The following is a 17,068-nucleotide window of genomic DNA, read 5'->3' on the forward strand; positions in this document are numbered from 1 at the left end:
GTATAATTGGTGACACAGGGAATTCTAAGTCTTTCTTTTCAGAAAGCCAAGCACCAAAGACATTCTCATCCAACTGGTACAAAACTCAAATATCTCCTGACCCTTGGCAAAAATCTTGCAGCAGTTCACATTTCCACTTCACTGTTTTATAAAGTGGACAAAAATGTGTTCCATGCCACATCAAAGCTACTCCATAACATAGTCGCCACATCGTCATTGTTAGATTTGGCCTCACTGACAGTTTTTTGACTCGTGGAGAAATCCAGCAATGACCATGTTTGGAAGGCAACAGTCAGGATTGCTAGAGTCATTGACTTGGCAGCTCACCATTCCATGGCCAATGTGTTGACTGCTTTGGACAACTTTGATCTGACACAATGTGATGCATGTATGCAGTCCACATCACTCATGCCTCCTCATACCCTGGCCTTATGGATGATGCCATTTGGGTCACCATTATTATAAGGAGGGAAAATTGAAGAAGATGCTGCTCAACCCACATAGGTGTTTTGAAACAATCAGCCTGTACTTAAAAGCCCTCACAGCCACCCTTCCATGCGAGCATCCTCATTAGTATATTGCTCACCTTATACCTGGCAGTGGCAAGGGGAGGTAATGGGCAAGAGTTATTGAACTTTGTATGTATGAGGTAGGCAGAGACAATGTTCATCCTTTGGTAGGGCTGGATTCATGAGGTAGCAGGCTTATAGCCTTGACATTAATGTGATTAGGTAAGTATTCTCAGAGAAATGCAATTTAGTTAAAATTTGCTTTCTGTTATAATTCAGAATTTAGTTTGTCAGACATTTTTAGTTGGAGAGTAATATACATGTAATTTGAAGTTTTTTATGAAGAGTACTTCAGTAATGAGACAAAAATATTTCTTATGTGCTAATAAACAGTAGCCTGTAACAGGTAGGGAATTTTCTACTTAAAGATTCTGTTGCCAACCAGAACTTATGATACAGGGATGATTTTTAAATTCAGTCTATGACTTGTGGTATATGGATGATGATGATTAACAGAAGCTGTATGAAGGCAGCAATTTCTTTTATAATTTGCACAGATAATTAAGTCCCTCTAACATCTTAATGAAAGGAAGGGTTTAGATATTGCAAGTAATTCTGAAAAATCTGCCACTTTAGGTTATTTTGCTAGTTATCTTTAGTTAACTCATTAACCCCTGGCGGTTTTTGTCATTTTCGCCTGAAATTTGAGTAGGAAACACATTTTGTGGGCTGTTTGTGAATAAATCCAAATTCATTGACTTCCAAGTGATTTTCCATTAACCTAATGCGTAGTTGTGATGGAAACATAGTTTTTCATTGGCAGTTTCAATTGCGCATGAGCGGAAGGGTAAAAGAACAAGTTTGTTTTTGGGGGGTTTTCATTTTGCTTAACGGACCCATACTTTTCATATTGAGACCACTCTTTATTCCAAATGCCCATCTTATCCTACTTTTTGCAAAGGTTCATCTGTCTGTGTGCAGTTCAGACCAGTCTGCCTTAGATCTGAGGCCAAAAAGTCTAAAATCCAGACACAAAATCGGATTTCGACTGCAAGCGAATATTGGGTGAAAAAATTGGATAAAAAATTAAGTTTTTCCTTCTGTATTTTGTAGTGCAACTAGAACTTCCAGAATATTTGGTATCAGTGTAGAGCTACATTTGTCTACCTTTCTATAATACCGCCCACTTAAGTGTATTATACATGACCTTGACGCTACAGAGCTTGGCAGTAGGATACTACCTCCTGTCACATAAATGCAGTGCCAGGGGTTAATGAGTTAAGCAGCAAATACCTGTCAAAACATTCATTTCAGACCATGTTTATTTTAGTCCAGCCATGCTACCTTTGGTGGTTTTCTTATTCCATACAAGTCTAGTCTAGATAACCAGACCTCCATTTATCTGACTTTTTGTCTACCTTTTAATGTGGACAAAATATGATATAGCAATCCTGATGTCATTGGCATCTAAGGTTTTTGGTAAGCCAATGTTCATTTTTGTAAGCTCATAACTTTTGAACCATTTTTCTGATACCAAGCCATGATTGGAAGAATTTTCATTTAATCATATCTAAATAAAAGATTTTTTAAGGTTTCAGTAAATGAGTACATTATGAAACAAACTTGAAATTGTGCAACATTGATTGTTTGCCATCACAAATTGTACATATTCCTTTTCCCCCCACCCCTGACATGACCCATATGCAGCATATTCTGTACTCGACAGGTTTTATAATTTATTTCTAATATAGCAGTGCTCACAGATTAATTTTAGACAGAGGCCCCAATATGGTGACTTAGATAAACTTACATGCCCTGACAGACATTCCACAAGGCTGGACTCCATTTTCCACATGGCCAAACTTTTCCCCTTTTTTAATATTGTCACACAATGTTGCAATAGCTACACTTCAAATATTAACTGAATAGGGCTTAAAGGGAATTGAAGGTAATGCATGCGTCATTAGTGTTCATCACTACACTCACTAGAGACTGGATGGTCCTGGTGTTGAAACTTTTCTGCAGGATTATCTGAGTGAATCCTGGTTAGAACTTGGTTGACATATGTCGATGTGTCATTTGCATTATGTGCAAAGAATTAATAGCACCACCCCTCCTTATTTTTTTTTGTGTTGCTGGCATGCTTCAGAAAGTAAAAAATTTATTTTTGTTGGGCTTCACTGATAGCTAATCGCTTCCTAAATTGTCTTAAAAAATGAATTACACTTTAACACTATTCTGACAATTAAACTGATCATGCTTTGCATTCTGTATTTGCAGTAAAATTCAAAATCAAAGAAATGTTGCTGCTGTTCAAAAACTTGTCAAAAATATAATACATATGGCTTAAACATTCTCATTCACGGCAATGATATGTAAAAAGTTTTGTCTTTTACATGCATCCAGCATTTCTTTGGTTTATGTATCATGGGTTATTCCACATCCTGATTCTACCTATGCAAATTAGCACAATGGGCTCAGCCTTCAAACACATCTCATTAGCTGTTGTCAGCCAGTTAAGTAATATCTAAGGTGGTTGTTTATATAATTGCTGCTATTTAAACTGCCCAAGGGATAGTTTTACATCACCTCCATTCATGACTGTTTACCGTTTGTACATGCTACATGTAATGTGGATATACTGAAAGTGGTATTTTTGTTTTTGTTTTTGCCATTATGGAAGATTACGGAAAACTTTTTCTTGAAATTCAACCATGTCAAGGGGGTTGGGAGTACAAATTAGTATTTCTAGCATGACATGCCATGCTTCAATTAATTAAAATTAATTTCACATCGGACAGTGGTGATCTGATTTAGATTGTGCCATGTTATGGCAGATATGTCAACATCTTGAAACTACATTTTCACATTTCATCAGTGTGATTAAATTTTCCTCATGTAAATTACAATTTTTTCCCAATGGGCACCGAACTTAGTATAGAGGACGGGTCCAAACTAAAATTAGAGGGGCCCCAGGTGTCGAGCTGTCGGATTTTGTGAGTACTGTATAGGTTAAACAGTTGAGCTAATTCATTTGAAAGATCACATAATGGAAAGGTTTTTGCATTACCTTCTGACTTGCATAAAACTGTTACAATATAGTTTGACAGATCTTCAGTACATAATGTTATGACCCTAATAAATGTGAAGGTTATGATAAAATTAGTTATTCCATTGGTTTCACAATTCAGACATGAGAATTTTGACTTGTTCGATTTCAGTATAAAATGGTTTACAACCTGGAGTCAGAGTTATCAGACTAAACTTTGTATTTCTTTGCTGTGGTGTGGTGTTATTGTTAACTGTGTGTGATTTTCCATTTGTCTCTAGCGTATCTTCACCAGAGTACTCAGATTCGGGCATTGGGCAAGAGTTTGACATGGATGTTACGGATGATGTGTATGACACTAGCCAGTGAGTAGATGCATGAACCATACAGATGTAGAAAGTAGATACTGTTTAATGGAACAAGTGAAATATATTATCTTAGATATGATGAGAAAGCCTTGTATCCGTGTGTACTGAGAAGATCATGTTGAGTACTATCACATCTTTAACATCAATCTTTCGTCATGTTTCTACCATCCATGACACTTTGTCTTGTACTATATAATTATACTTCAAAGGCTTTTAAACTTTGCCTAATTCACCATTAACTTAGCATTGTTGATGTATTTTTCATTTCCTAGCATCAGCTAATTTAGTACTTTAACATATATTGTCTTTCCATGCAGCATTGCTTTTAAAATAATATCTGCCCATTAAGTATTAGTACATGATTCATGTTTTATATTGAATAACACATGGTCACGTCATTTTAATTGCACTGTCGTAATTTAATGGACTTCTGTGCTAGGTCAGTATATTTTGTGGTATCATGTAAATGAATTGCTTGTTCACTATTCCGAAACAAGGTTCAATATTTGTTCCGAGTCATGTGATAATTATGGACATTTATGATCTGGAAAAAACTACAATATTGACTCCGGCTTGCATCAGTCATTAAGACTTCATATAATTTCATACTCACCTAAGAACGGTATGTAATTTTATAAGAACATTTTCATGTACTTACTTCTATAATGTTCTAATATACTTGTTCATTTTTTGCACCATCATTTCTTGAGCTTAAAATTTTCATCATTGAAGCAGAAAAAAACTAATGTTAGACATTTGCAAAGAATGTAAGATTTGAAATGAACTTCTATGCAGAAAAATGTGCCAAGGGACTGGTAAGAATTTCATTCACTATTTAAAGCTGTAGATACATTCAGACTTCTATAGTGTGGTCACCTTGGGGACTGGCAAAAATTGGCCTTTACAAGGAGGTGGCCTTTATAAGCATTGGTTTTGTTTTGTGTGGGCATAATGCCATTTTTAGCACATGATAGTCTATATATGGCAATCAGTGTATTTGGTAGAGGAAGACCCCATGAAAAACAAAAGACATTCAGGAAGCTACTGGCATGTTCTCTTACATACCCATAATGGCTGAGCCAAAAATTGAACTTGTGTGGACATAAGCAAGATGTGTGAGTGATGTGTGGAACATCCCATTAAGAACCACAAACATACAGGAAGCTACTAGCATGTTCTCTTATATACCCATAATGGCCATACCCATAATGGTTGAGCCAAAAATTTAACTTGTTTGGACAGAGGTGAGATGTGTGAGTGATGTGTACAGGTGAGCACTATGTACCACTTGGCCACCTGGTGCCCCCATTTAGATGGAGAGTCACCTTATGAAGCAACTAAGAGATGAAGAATTTATAGAAAGCTGAGAGGAATGATGGAAAACTGGAATGTGATTGATTACAAAGTTGATTTAAAATAAGAAATTACATGAAATAAAATAGCATTATTGTTGGCAAGAACCTTAGCCTTGGTTTGTTATGGGGCAAGGAAAATCCCAATTTTATGGGCAGGTAACCTTTATTTGGAGGTGACCATCAGTACATGTTTGATTGTAGAACTTTATCATATTTAGCATGAAAGATTGAGATGAAACTATGAACACATTCATCTAGAAGGTCTAGTTGGTCCTTAATGAAAGTGGTGCAGCCCAGACACTCACTATGGTCATCACAATGGCCATCTTGAAAATCTTGTTATGGATTCTTTTAAATGAATGGTCATATATGGTCACTTTCAAACTCTTTTTGAAGTCTGGTTGGTCCTGTGAAAATAGTGCAGGTTTGAAATTTGTTATAGCCACCACAGCAGCCGTATTGAAAATCATTTTTATAGCTTCTTCTGAAGGAAAGAAAGTCATATTGACACAGGGTTTTCACCAGAAAATGTCTATTGATGTCTAGTTGGTCCAGAGTAAAAAGGGATCCACTTGTGCATTCAATATGGTTGCCACAGGTCATCTTCAAAATCATCATGGTTTCTCCTCCTTAATGGATGTTCGTATCAACATGGGGTTAAAGCCTCTTGGTGATGTCCAGTTGGCCCTGGTTAAAAAAATTGTGCCAATCTGATGCCCAATATGGCTGCTATGACAGCCATCTTGAAAATCTTGTTATGGCTTTTTCTCCAGAACAGAAAGTCAGATAAACATTGGTAGTTTCACTAAAGGTTTTCTTTTGATATGGTGCCACCTGAATGAATGGTTATATCAGCATAGGGATTTCACTAAAAACTTATGATGTCTAGATGATCCTAAATTAAAATGATGTAAAACTGACAAACAAGCCACCACAGCAGCCATCTTTAAAATCTTTTTATTGGTACTCCTCATGAACAGTCATAACAGCATGGGGGTTTCACTGGAAGACTTTTTATAGTTTCAGGTTGGCTTTAAATAAAAACTGTGCCAATCTAATATCCAAGATGGCCACCACAGAAGATATCTTGAAAATCATAAAGCTACTTCTTCTGAGTGGATACCCAATAATCATACAAACATTGGATTTCACTGGAACACTTCTTGTAATATCTTGTCAGTACTAAATGAATATTGTGTTGATCTGACATCACTATGACCATCATGGTGGACATCTTGAAAATCTTGAATATCTTCCCCTAAATGGAAAGTCAGATTGACTTGAGGTTTTCACCAGCAAACTAATCATTAATATCTGGTTGCCACTGAATTTAAATGGTGTCAGTCTGGCCATATATTGCTGCCACAATGAACATACTGAAAATCTTGTCACTAATATCCCAAATGAAATGGTCATATCAGCATTGGGTTCCCATCGAAAGTCTTCTAGTGATGTTTTTCCTGTATGAAAATGGTACTGATCTTCCATCCAAAATGGCTGCCACAGTGGCTACTTATAAAATAATATCATCCATGAAAATCAGAAGTGGTTTCAGCACTCAACAGATAAAGAGATGAAATTATCATTTTTTAATTCCTCAAAGTTCTTTTTCAGCCAGTAAAGTTTTAATCCCCTCGAGGGACTATTTTTCATGTGATATATATGTAGCTAGCTTGAATGGAATTTCAAAATGGAAGAGGACACTGCTGATCAGGTGGAAAATATATTAAAACTAGAGTTACCTTATGTGGTAGGGTATGGATAAAACACTATTTGGAATATTGTAACTAGAGGAAGATGACTTCGACATCTCTTGTGTGGCTTCGAAGAAATGGTGTTTTTTTTTTTTTTACAGAGACATTAGGGTTATATCCTTTCAGGTCAGGTATTCTCAAAGAAGCAGTTTTGAATTCAGAAGCCCTGGTTATTTGGGCAGCTTCATATATTTAACATTCTTTTTTTTTATCTTGCAGGGAAAATGACATGCTGATGTAGAAATGGCAAATGTTGGTAAAGTTGCATGCAGTTAATTCCAATAAACTCTTATGAAATGCAAATTCTTTGTTGTGATAACTGTTCTCCACATCACTGAATTTGAGACAACCATCAGCAACAAGTTATTGTGAATTCATTTATTTTGTTGGTATCAATTTTCATGAACTTTTAGAAAAACAATATTTTTGTCTGTACTTAAAATCATGCATTAGGAAAGGGGCCCTTTCGTTTTCACAAGAATCATTATTTTAGGGGTTGGGGTCTTCAAAGTTGCGATGTGTAGCAACTGTGAAATTCAAGAAAATTGCTACTCCATGAAAAATAAGTAGTTCACAGTCTGTTTTGAGACTGCAGTAATCATAACTTCATAATGGTGTAAATACTTCTTTCTCACTGAAATTGAAATTTTAAATCCTTTTTTGTTGATCTTTGTTATATTCAAACAAATTTGTTGATACTTGGAGAGTGAATTTTTAAAAATTAATTTGTAATTCATTTTTCTAATACATAGAAATAAGAATTGCTTGAAACTCTTTCAGAATATATAGTATTTGAAATTACTTCTTATAAGTTGAAATTTAAGATCTCAATTTAGTTTTTATATAAGATTTCTCCGTCTGATCTTATTAATAAAGCAGACTAAAAAAAATAATGTCTTGAAAATACTCTTATGTTGATTACAAAAAGTAACTGAGTGATGGAAAATTGTTTTACTTTGTTATAACCATATAACCTATTATATATTTTTACTTTGCCTGTCTTGATTGTTCTTTTTTATACATATTTTAATCATACATGCATAAAAGTGCTTTCATTTTGTGTCCTGATTTGTTACCTGCTTAAAAGGATTGTGGTCTTTGTCTTTTGTGACAAAATCTTTCCCAAATTCTGCTATAAGAAAATTTTATTCTGAAACTAATGTCTTCTCATTTCTTGACATTATCCATTAGTCAAATAAATCAGCCCCCAAACCTGTATTGGTATGTTGTATGGTTTGGAGTCTGATCTCACCCATTCATGAAATATTGCAATTTATTGCATACAGATTTGTCTGCAACACTTGAGTGCAAATTTAAATTGTTTTTCAAGACACTGGTATTTATTGTGGCTCTTGAGACACTTTTGGTTGAAGGGGCCTTTCAGCAATCTTTACAGCATACTTCTGTATCAAATCCATTGTAACACAAACTCGTTTTGTCTTTCAATTTACCAAGCTTCATCAGCAGATAATCAGTTGTTCCATTAATATCAAGGATGCAGCTTTTTAGATGCAGCTTTGCTCATTTAAATTGGCTGATTTGGTCATGTGACTGCAGCAACTGTAAATTTGTCATATAAACATATTTCTTGTCATATGACTATTATCATGGTTCAATAACACATCAGGTTACAAAATGGATGGAATAATTTACAGTATTCTAAGGAATTTAGGTTACGGTGAAAAATTGTTTCCATCTGTTTTATGGTTTGTGATGTTGAAAAGTGATAGTCATATGACAAGATACTCATAACATGATAAACACACAACACATATGCTTCAGTTACATGGCCAAAATAACCATTTCGAGTGAGAAAGTTGCACCTGATTGGTTCTAGATATTGATTAAGCAGCTGGTTATCTGCAGAGTCCAGTATATCAAAATGTTGACAGGAGGGTGGACTTCATTTTTCGTTTTTTTTCACTTGGATTTTCAAGTTGTCAAACATCAGATTTGATGTGGAAATATGCAGTACAGGTCACCGAAGCACCATTTCAGCTGACAGTAACAAAAGACCCACAGAAAATACTGGTATATGCAAATGATAAAGATGTGCACATTTTGTTGTGGACAAGTATGTCTGCAGTAGATTTAAATATTTTATGCATAGGTGAGATCAGACCCCAACCCAAACAAATTACATGTATTTGCTACTTCACTATCATGAAATATTTTTGCCTGTCTTAAATGACAAAAATGATGAAAAGGGCATATTCAGGGGAATAACCTAGCAGCTGATCTGGATTTTGAGTACAATTTAATAAAATATTTTCTGAAGCCTTCAGCTGATATAGAGATCTACATTAAAACTTATACCTTGTTTAATTGATTTAAATTTCACATCATTTGTCATTCAAGGCAGCTATCAAACCCATAATTTTACAGGAAACATTGTAATTTTCATTTGCATATTGAAGAATTTGTTTTTTACATGGTCTTTCATGTGTATTATACACATAATTTTTAACAGGATAAAAGACCTATTGAAGTAAGAGAAAAATAGGTTTGGATTGTCTTACCACTTGGTTTCATTAATGGGATCCTAACGTGTGGAATAATACTGAGGTATTTTCTCAGTTCTTTAAATTCTCTTTCTTGTTTTATCCATTGAATTTTTTTACATATTTGTATATTTTCCATTATGTTCCCTGTCAATTTTCTTATCAAGATGTACCAGTTGGTTTTTTTGGAAAGAAATCAAGTAATCAGAATCAGCTGATGATCAAAATGACCATTGCATTCATCTTAGAAGTATCTTTTCTGTTTAAAAAATAATTTTGTTAGGGGTGTTGTCCAGCTTTGACCATCAGGGTTATGATTTCTGTTTACTAATAAGCTGAATAGAGAATTTTATCATGGCATAATTGTTAATTATATCTGTATAATATGTATTCAGTATATGCTTTTTTTTACAAGTCGAATGTTTTTAATAATCATTTGCTTTTTGTTTTAAATTAATTTGTTGCATTGGTGTGCAAGGTCAAATGCCCTAATACACTGTATTGCTTGTAGATCTTCATAGACTTCCTGTTTCAAGTTTGTTGGCATATGTGTCATTCCTACAGTAGGGGTTAAATCTTTCAAGAGACTGAATTGAAAGCAGAGTTGCACATACCCGGTTTTGGTTCAAAATATAGATGGGATTGCTATGTGGGAATTTGTAAAATGTTTGTAAAGGATCTCACCATTAAACATGATATAGATTTAAAGTAAAAATTAACATTGTCTTGTGATAGTCATAGCATGACACTGAATTGTTTTTTGTTGGTGTCTATGTTCTGTGTAATGGTCGTTGAGGGGGGTATGTGTGACAATTTCATAACATATAAATTAGTCGACTGGGAGGGGACAGCTTCTTTCATAATAAGTTGATTTGTTTGTTTTTTAAGTCTTAAAGTTCTTGGTTTACAGTATTTAGAGAACTCTTAAGGACAAGAGGTAAAGCTATTTTTGTCCAAAGTTTACTTGAAAGTTTGAAGTGAGGTGGTTGTGCAAAATAATTTTGGATTCTCTGATGTAACTATATCACTGAATATTCTGATTAATAATGTAGGCATCAAATAAAAAGAACAAGGCATTGAAAGGAGAAAAACCAACCTGGCAATTGTAGCTCGTTTTAGCACTACATACATTTTACTAGCAGTGTTAAACTGGGATCTTATCTAATTTACAAGATCTGAGAACTATTCAGTATATCCAAAGTAGTATGTAAGTTTGACTAAAGAGAAATATAAGTAAAATTCTTAATTACAATAACTAAAGTACATATTTTGGTTTAAACTAGTTTTCCAGGCATATTTGCTGGCTTTTTTGTATTTAATATACATTCTGCATTAAATTACTTTGAAGTCATTAGTTTGTATGAATCACTTTACGTTGATTTTTCAATTTTTTTTTTTAAATTGTGGTTTTGGTTCAAAAATAAGTGGCACTTAAATCAAAATCATATCCCCCCCCCCCCAACCCAGACATGACCGTGTTTGTAATGCAAAATCTGTTACATATATCATGGGTTATACTTCTTCACATCTATGTACAATGTTAAAAAAATATTTCAACCGTCCCTTAGTTACAATTTTTCAGCAGTAGCTGAAAAATCAAATCCCTCTCAGATTTTCACCACATGGACAATCTTTGTATCATGTTTTTTTAAATAAAAATTATGTGAATTCCTATCCAGTGTTTTAGGAAGAAATGTGATTACATACAGACAGATGGGGGGTAGTTCTATATCTTTTCATGAAAGGTGGAAGGATAATAAGTATGGGGAATGTTATGTTTTCTGTTCATATGTTGCAGTTTATATGCACTTTATTCTTCTTGATGCATACTGTACAATACTACTTGCTCGAGAATGATTTTTTTTTTGTATTATTGACAAGTTACATTTATATCTAACCATTGTTAAAGACAAAAAAATGTGCTCAACAATATTTCTTAATTCAAGTGAACATTTATCTGATGTGAAATATATTAATGTTAACTGAAAATAAAATGCGTATTTCTCACACATTTACATATCAATAAAAAATGGCAGTGTTAATACAGTATATGATATAATCAGACAGTAAAAAAAAACGTGTGCTTTATTTCTATTTTTCTTTAAGTGTAGAAGGAGATACTGTGAATTCATTTAATTTCCTCATTGTCAGTTTTTATGGCTTACCTGAAAGTGCTATTTTCATTGGAACTTAAATCATGAATGTGTCACAGATGTGGTGAGGAGTCCTGTTTACTTAATTGATGTGGTATGTAGTCCTGTTTACTTAATTAATGTGGTAAGGAGTCTTATTTACTTGATTGATGTGGTAAGGAGTCGTATTTACTTAATTGATGTGGTAAGGAGTCCTGTTTACTTAATTAATGTGGTAAGGAGTCTTATTTACTTAATTGATGTGGTAAGGAGTCATATTTACTTAATTAATGTGGTATGGAGTCCTGTTTACTTCACTGGTGTGGTAGACTCAGTTTTACATCACTGGCATGGTAAAGAGTCTGATTCACATCATTGATTCAGTAAGGAGTCCTGTTTATTTCACTTATTTAGTCAAGAGTCATAATTCATGGTTATGGTAAAGAGTCCTATTAACTAAAATGGATTTGGTTAGGAGTCCTGTTTACTTCACATGAGGACCCACTTTTGTTAGTCTAGTTGTGGTTTGGAGCAAGCACACATTCCCCCAAAAATTGATTCCCCACAAATAAATGAAAATATACGGTAATTCTGAGTATATGTACCTTCAAAAATGTCAATTTTATTGCACAAATTCTGAAAATAAATAGTTGCATCTGGTTTTAAACATCTAAATTTTATCATCATTAACAAATGACAGTGTAAATATTTACTCATTACATCATGATTGCAGTGGAAAACAATGGTATGTTTGAGTACCTCAATAAAAGAAACATATACATCAAAATGTTTTCAAGTTGGTATGTTGATGTATGGATTGAAACTTTATACAGTACCTTTTGCCTCGTTGCTGTGTGGTCAGATTCTTAAGGGTTTGTACAGCTCTGGAGTTTCAAAAGCTTGTAATGGATTTCCAGTAGTTTGACAAGGAGTATTTTGTATTAAAGAAATTTAATATCTCCACATTGCTTTGTTAGCTACCACTGTTTTGTCATTTTATCCATACATTGTTATCCATTTTATGTATATTACATTTGTTATTTAAGGAAAATGCTTAATTAAAAAAAATCTTAATTTAAAATGCAATACATTTTATTCACTTTAATGTTTGTATTCCCTCATATAAATTCAAGGCAGTTTTGAGTGGGTTTAAGGAATTTGTTAAAAAATTGTAATTTAAAAAAAAATGTAGAACCAAATTCATGGATTCTTAAGTCTCATGGTTGTACAAACCATTTTAAATGATTAACTCTGGTATTTTTCATCCAAAAATAGTAATTTTTTCATGCAAAATTATGAATAAATTTGTTTTTTGAGTTCATGTTAAAATCATTTAAACTACATGACATTTTGAGCAACTGTTTTGTTTTTGTTTTGCAGGATAAATGTTTCTTCAGGGTGACATAAATTTATATATGATTGAATTTATTGTAGTTTTTTATTCTTGATTTCTTTTTGTATGACTTTATTCATCAGACTACTAAATATGTCGAAATAACCATAACACTGAAAGGCAGATTACAAAGAAAGGATTTCTTGTTGATTTGAATTGACTGTAGAACCAGCTGCACTTTTTGGATGTGAAATATACAACTTAGGATATTCACTGCTCACCCTTGGACTTTAATGTAATTTACATACGGAGCAGAAATCTCAAAGTCAGCAAGTGATTTCAATGCTGGAAGGAGTGGCCAATGCCTTATTGTTACAATAATTGGCATGTGTATATATATATTGGCTGTTACTGCTGAAATGTCACTACATGGGAACATACTGTCTGATTCATATAGTGTAATTTTGTTTGTGAAATGATCAGGAACAGTACCATGTAATCAGACAGGACTCTTAATACAAGTGTTTAGTTATGGCTAGCAGTTCTTGCTGAAACAAGCAAGCATACACAGTGGCACAGTGTGAAAAGTAAGTGTTCTGCCTTGTGTGGTGGAAAGGAAACCTGTAGATCCCAAAATGGCTAGTATGAAGGAGGAAATGGGGTTGAAGCTTTACATTTTGGAATTAGAATTAATATTCACAGATGATGGGTCATATTGTTTGTATGTTACACATATGATTTATTTGTTATTTATCATTGTCTGTACATGTCTTCATCTTCATTTTATTTGTTATATCTTTATTTTTTTATTGCATCAGTTTGTAATGTACCAGGACATAAGTATTGGACATGTTTATTTTAGGGCAGATTTGTAGTGCTATATAATTAATTTGCCATCAAAAGTTTTTAGGGACCTTTTTTTTTTTTAATTAGAAGCTATATTGAAATCATTGCCTCTGCCATCACATACTAGAAATGATAGACTGGTGTCTGTCTTTTTCCCTCTGTAATATATTAAAATTAACCCAACAACAGTATTTGACTTTGTTACAGGATATGAATAAAATATTTCTTTTGTTGCCTTTTATCCACTCAACTTGAAATATTGATTTCTTCATGTTTTCTTTGTGTGTTCTGGAAACAAAATGATCATGTTGTACTTTTGCTTTCTAGGCAACTTAGAATAACAGTCAGTATTATTCATGAATATTTTTGCATTTTACTATAAACAGAATAGATCCATATCAGCCATCACATAATACACATGCAGTTCAGGATCTATGCAGTTCATTCTATTAGGGAATTTAAGAAAACAATATATACCCTGATTTATTGACTGCCTGTATTTCTAGCCCTCACATAGCTGAAAAATATCTTGCTCTAATTTACAGCAAAATAACAACATATTTTATAACATTATTTGAAAAAACAATGAACTGATACGAGATTAAAAATAAAATATCTCAGTTTGAAAGAAAATTGCAGTGCCCCTCCCCCCCCCCGCATTAAATAGTACCTTATAGTAGGCAAATTGCCATGTGCTTGTTAATTGCAGTTTAAGTTGTCTTCTTTCTTCTTAAAACTATATCTAAAGCTGACAAACTGTAACAGTAAAACATCAATATGATATGGCTTATTGGTAAAAATACAAAATATTGAAAATGAAGCCTATAATTTACAAGCTACTTTATTAAAATAAAATAAAAAGGGAAATATTGAGTTTTATGTCAACACCAGGTTAATATCTCAGAGAGGACCAGAAGCACACTGACTTGACAAATGAGAAAATGTTTTGTGGATTAGAGAAATTCTGCAAAATTTGAAAACAAAAACTAAAAAACTGGTCTCCTGAAAATCATAGAATGATTCTCTGCCTTACAGATTGCATATATGTACTCACCACATACATACACTAACAAATAACTTTAAAAATAACGTTTTTTAAATTTCAGAATTTGATTTTTTTGGGTCAAAATATCTTCTACAACATTGTATTCAGCCACCCTGATGGCATATGTGATATATGTGACTAAAGGTATATAGATATAATTGTATAGTCAGAATTAATTTGTGACATATAGAACTGTTTGTAAGAGCATTAATAAAAGTCATTTTTCCATGAAAAATTAAAAGTTAAAATATTAAATTTGTAACAAGCCACTGGAAAAAAATACCATGGTAAACCAGTATACTTTCAATACTATGTACTTTATATATATATATATATATATATATATATATATATATATATATATATATATATATAGGTGTAACTGTTTTTTTTTGTGTGAGGACAAGATTAAAGAATTTTTTTTATGGTTTGTGAAAATTCTGTTGGGTAGGATATATAGTAAATTTGTTTCTATATATGCCATATTATATTTATGGTACTTACCACACATCTGTTCTTTTTTTTCTTTGCAGTTTGATTGTGTATTAAGTTAAAATCCTTTCACTCATTTTTAAACAAGAAATGTAGATGTATTAAGTTAAAATCTTTTCACTAATTTTTAAACAAGACATGTAGAATTTAAATAACTTTGAAGATTTTATCATGTAGTTTCATTTATTCACATGTACAATTCTTTCTTTGTTAAGGAGAAAAATTCCCTTCAGTATATGCAGCATTAGGAAAGGAAATTATAGAGTACACTATGCTAGTATGGCTGTTTTAAAGAACAAACATCTTGAAACATTTCTCATACAATTTTTAAAGAAAAGGAAATGTCAGGAAAGTTTCCAGAGAAGAAAATGAAAGGTGTGATATCATTGTGAACTTTATATCAACCAGTCATGAGTTTCATGAATTGTTTCCATGGCAATCCATGTGGGGAGTTTGATGGCTAGAGAAGAAATAGAAGCTTGTATAGTATGTTTGCACAAAGTTTAATGACACATTGGCAGAGTTTTGGTTATATAGTGCCAAGTGAAATTTAAGCAAAAATAAAGGCATGCACAAAAGATATAAAGGCAGAAAATGGTAAAATCCTTAAAATACAAGGTCATACACACACTCTCTGATTAAAAGATAAAGTTGGAACTTCACTACAGGATGCATCCCAAGGCCTCCATTAGTATTTGCCTCATACAAGAAGCAGCCAAACAGGATTATGTAATTGGGTAGTTGGACAAAAACTCACTCTACTAAGGCACCTGGATAGAATTTATTTTATAACATGTACATATTTAACTCCATGTAATATTAATGTTGTTTTGTTGTGTTTTTTTCTTGTTTTTACGAGATTTTCATAATAAACTTGTAAAAACCATTTCAATCACCGGATAATTTTTTTAAAAAGACCAACACAAGTTTTAAAGATTTAGGTATGTTAATGAATGAGCAGAGATGTTTTATTTTCTCCAAAGTATCAATTGTAAAGACCATGAAGGTGAACAGTATACCAGATCTAAGTTAATGATGTTTCCAATTGGGTATTTATGATCAGCTGCTTTTAAAAACAAATATCTCTGACATAAATGCAAGCTATTTTCTCCTGGAGACAGATCCAAAATATCTCTTCTTCCTTTTTCCATTCTTTCTTCTCATTACCATTACTCATTTGATGTACATAATTTGTATTGAATTTTGCATGAATCATGAACAATGTTATTAAAGTTGTATGTTTCTTATTTGCTTTCTGTTGTAACTTCTCATATTTCTGAACATACATCATGGTCAGGCAGTTTAAAACACATTTTCCTTTTAAATGGAATTCATTTCCAACACCAAAAGAAATTGCGGAGGGAGGGAAAATCACTTTTTGTTAGGAGTTAAAGGTCTGTTCCACATACAGAGTAGTGAATACCAATTTAAACAAATGAGATTCATGCTCTACTGGGCTAAAAGAATTTCCACAAATTCAAAATAAGACTTTCTTCCTTAAAGTGCAGTGTGTTGAGACCATCTTTTATTCTTCAGCAGTAATAAGATTTTCATATTATCTGTTGTGGTACACATACTGTATGTCAGCTTCGTGCCATTTTCATTTAGAACAAGGTAGATATCATTATAAGCCTTTTGGAAAAAAAAAACATGTCGTAATGGCAGTCAATACTAGATGTACAAC

The 17,068-nt window shown here is 32.9% G+C and overlaps 1 protein-coding gene across 2 annotated transcripts in view; it reads left to right on the forward strand.

The window, feature by feature from the left end:
* LOC149787321 (repressor of RNA polymerase III transcription MAF1 homolog) overlaps positions 1-16,631 on the forward strand; it is a 37,038-nt gene extending 20,407 nt beyond the window's left edge. Inside the window, exons 5-6 of one of the 2 annotated variants that reach the window (XM_089977856.1) lie at positions 3,840-3,923; positions 7,255-16,631. In XM_089977856.1, the coding sequence (XP_089833982.1) occupies positions 3,840-3,923; positions 7,255-7,276 (106 nt within the window). In that variant the 3' untranslated portion in view covers positions 7,277-16,631. The remainder of the gene's footprint in view (positions 1-3,839; positions 3,924-7,254) is intronic. The other variant, XM_089977857.1, reaches the window with a different exon arrangement.
* The last annotated feature ends 437 nt before the right edge of the window (positions 16,632-17,068 follow it).

This window comes from Sinohyriopsis cumingii, chromosome 12 (assembly GCF_028554795.1).
Source record: "Sinohyriopsis cumingii isolate HCF-2022 chromosome 12, ASM2855479v2, whole genome shotgun sequence".
Taxonomy (NCBI): domain Eukaryota; kingdom Metazoa; phylum Mollusca; class Bivalvia; order Unionida; family Unionidae; genus Sinohyriopsis; species Sinohyriopsis cumingii.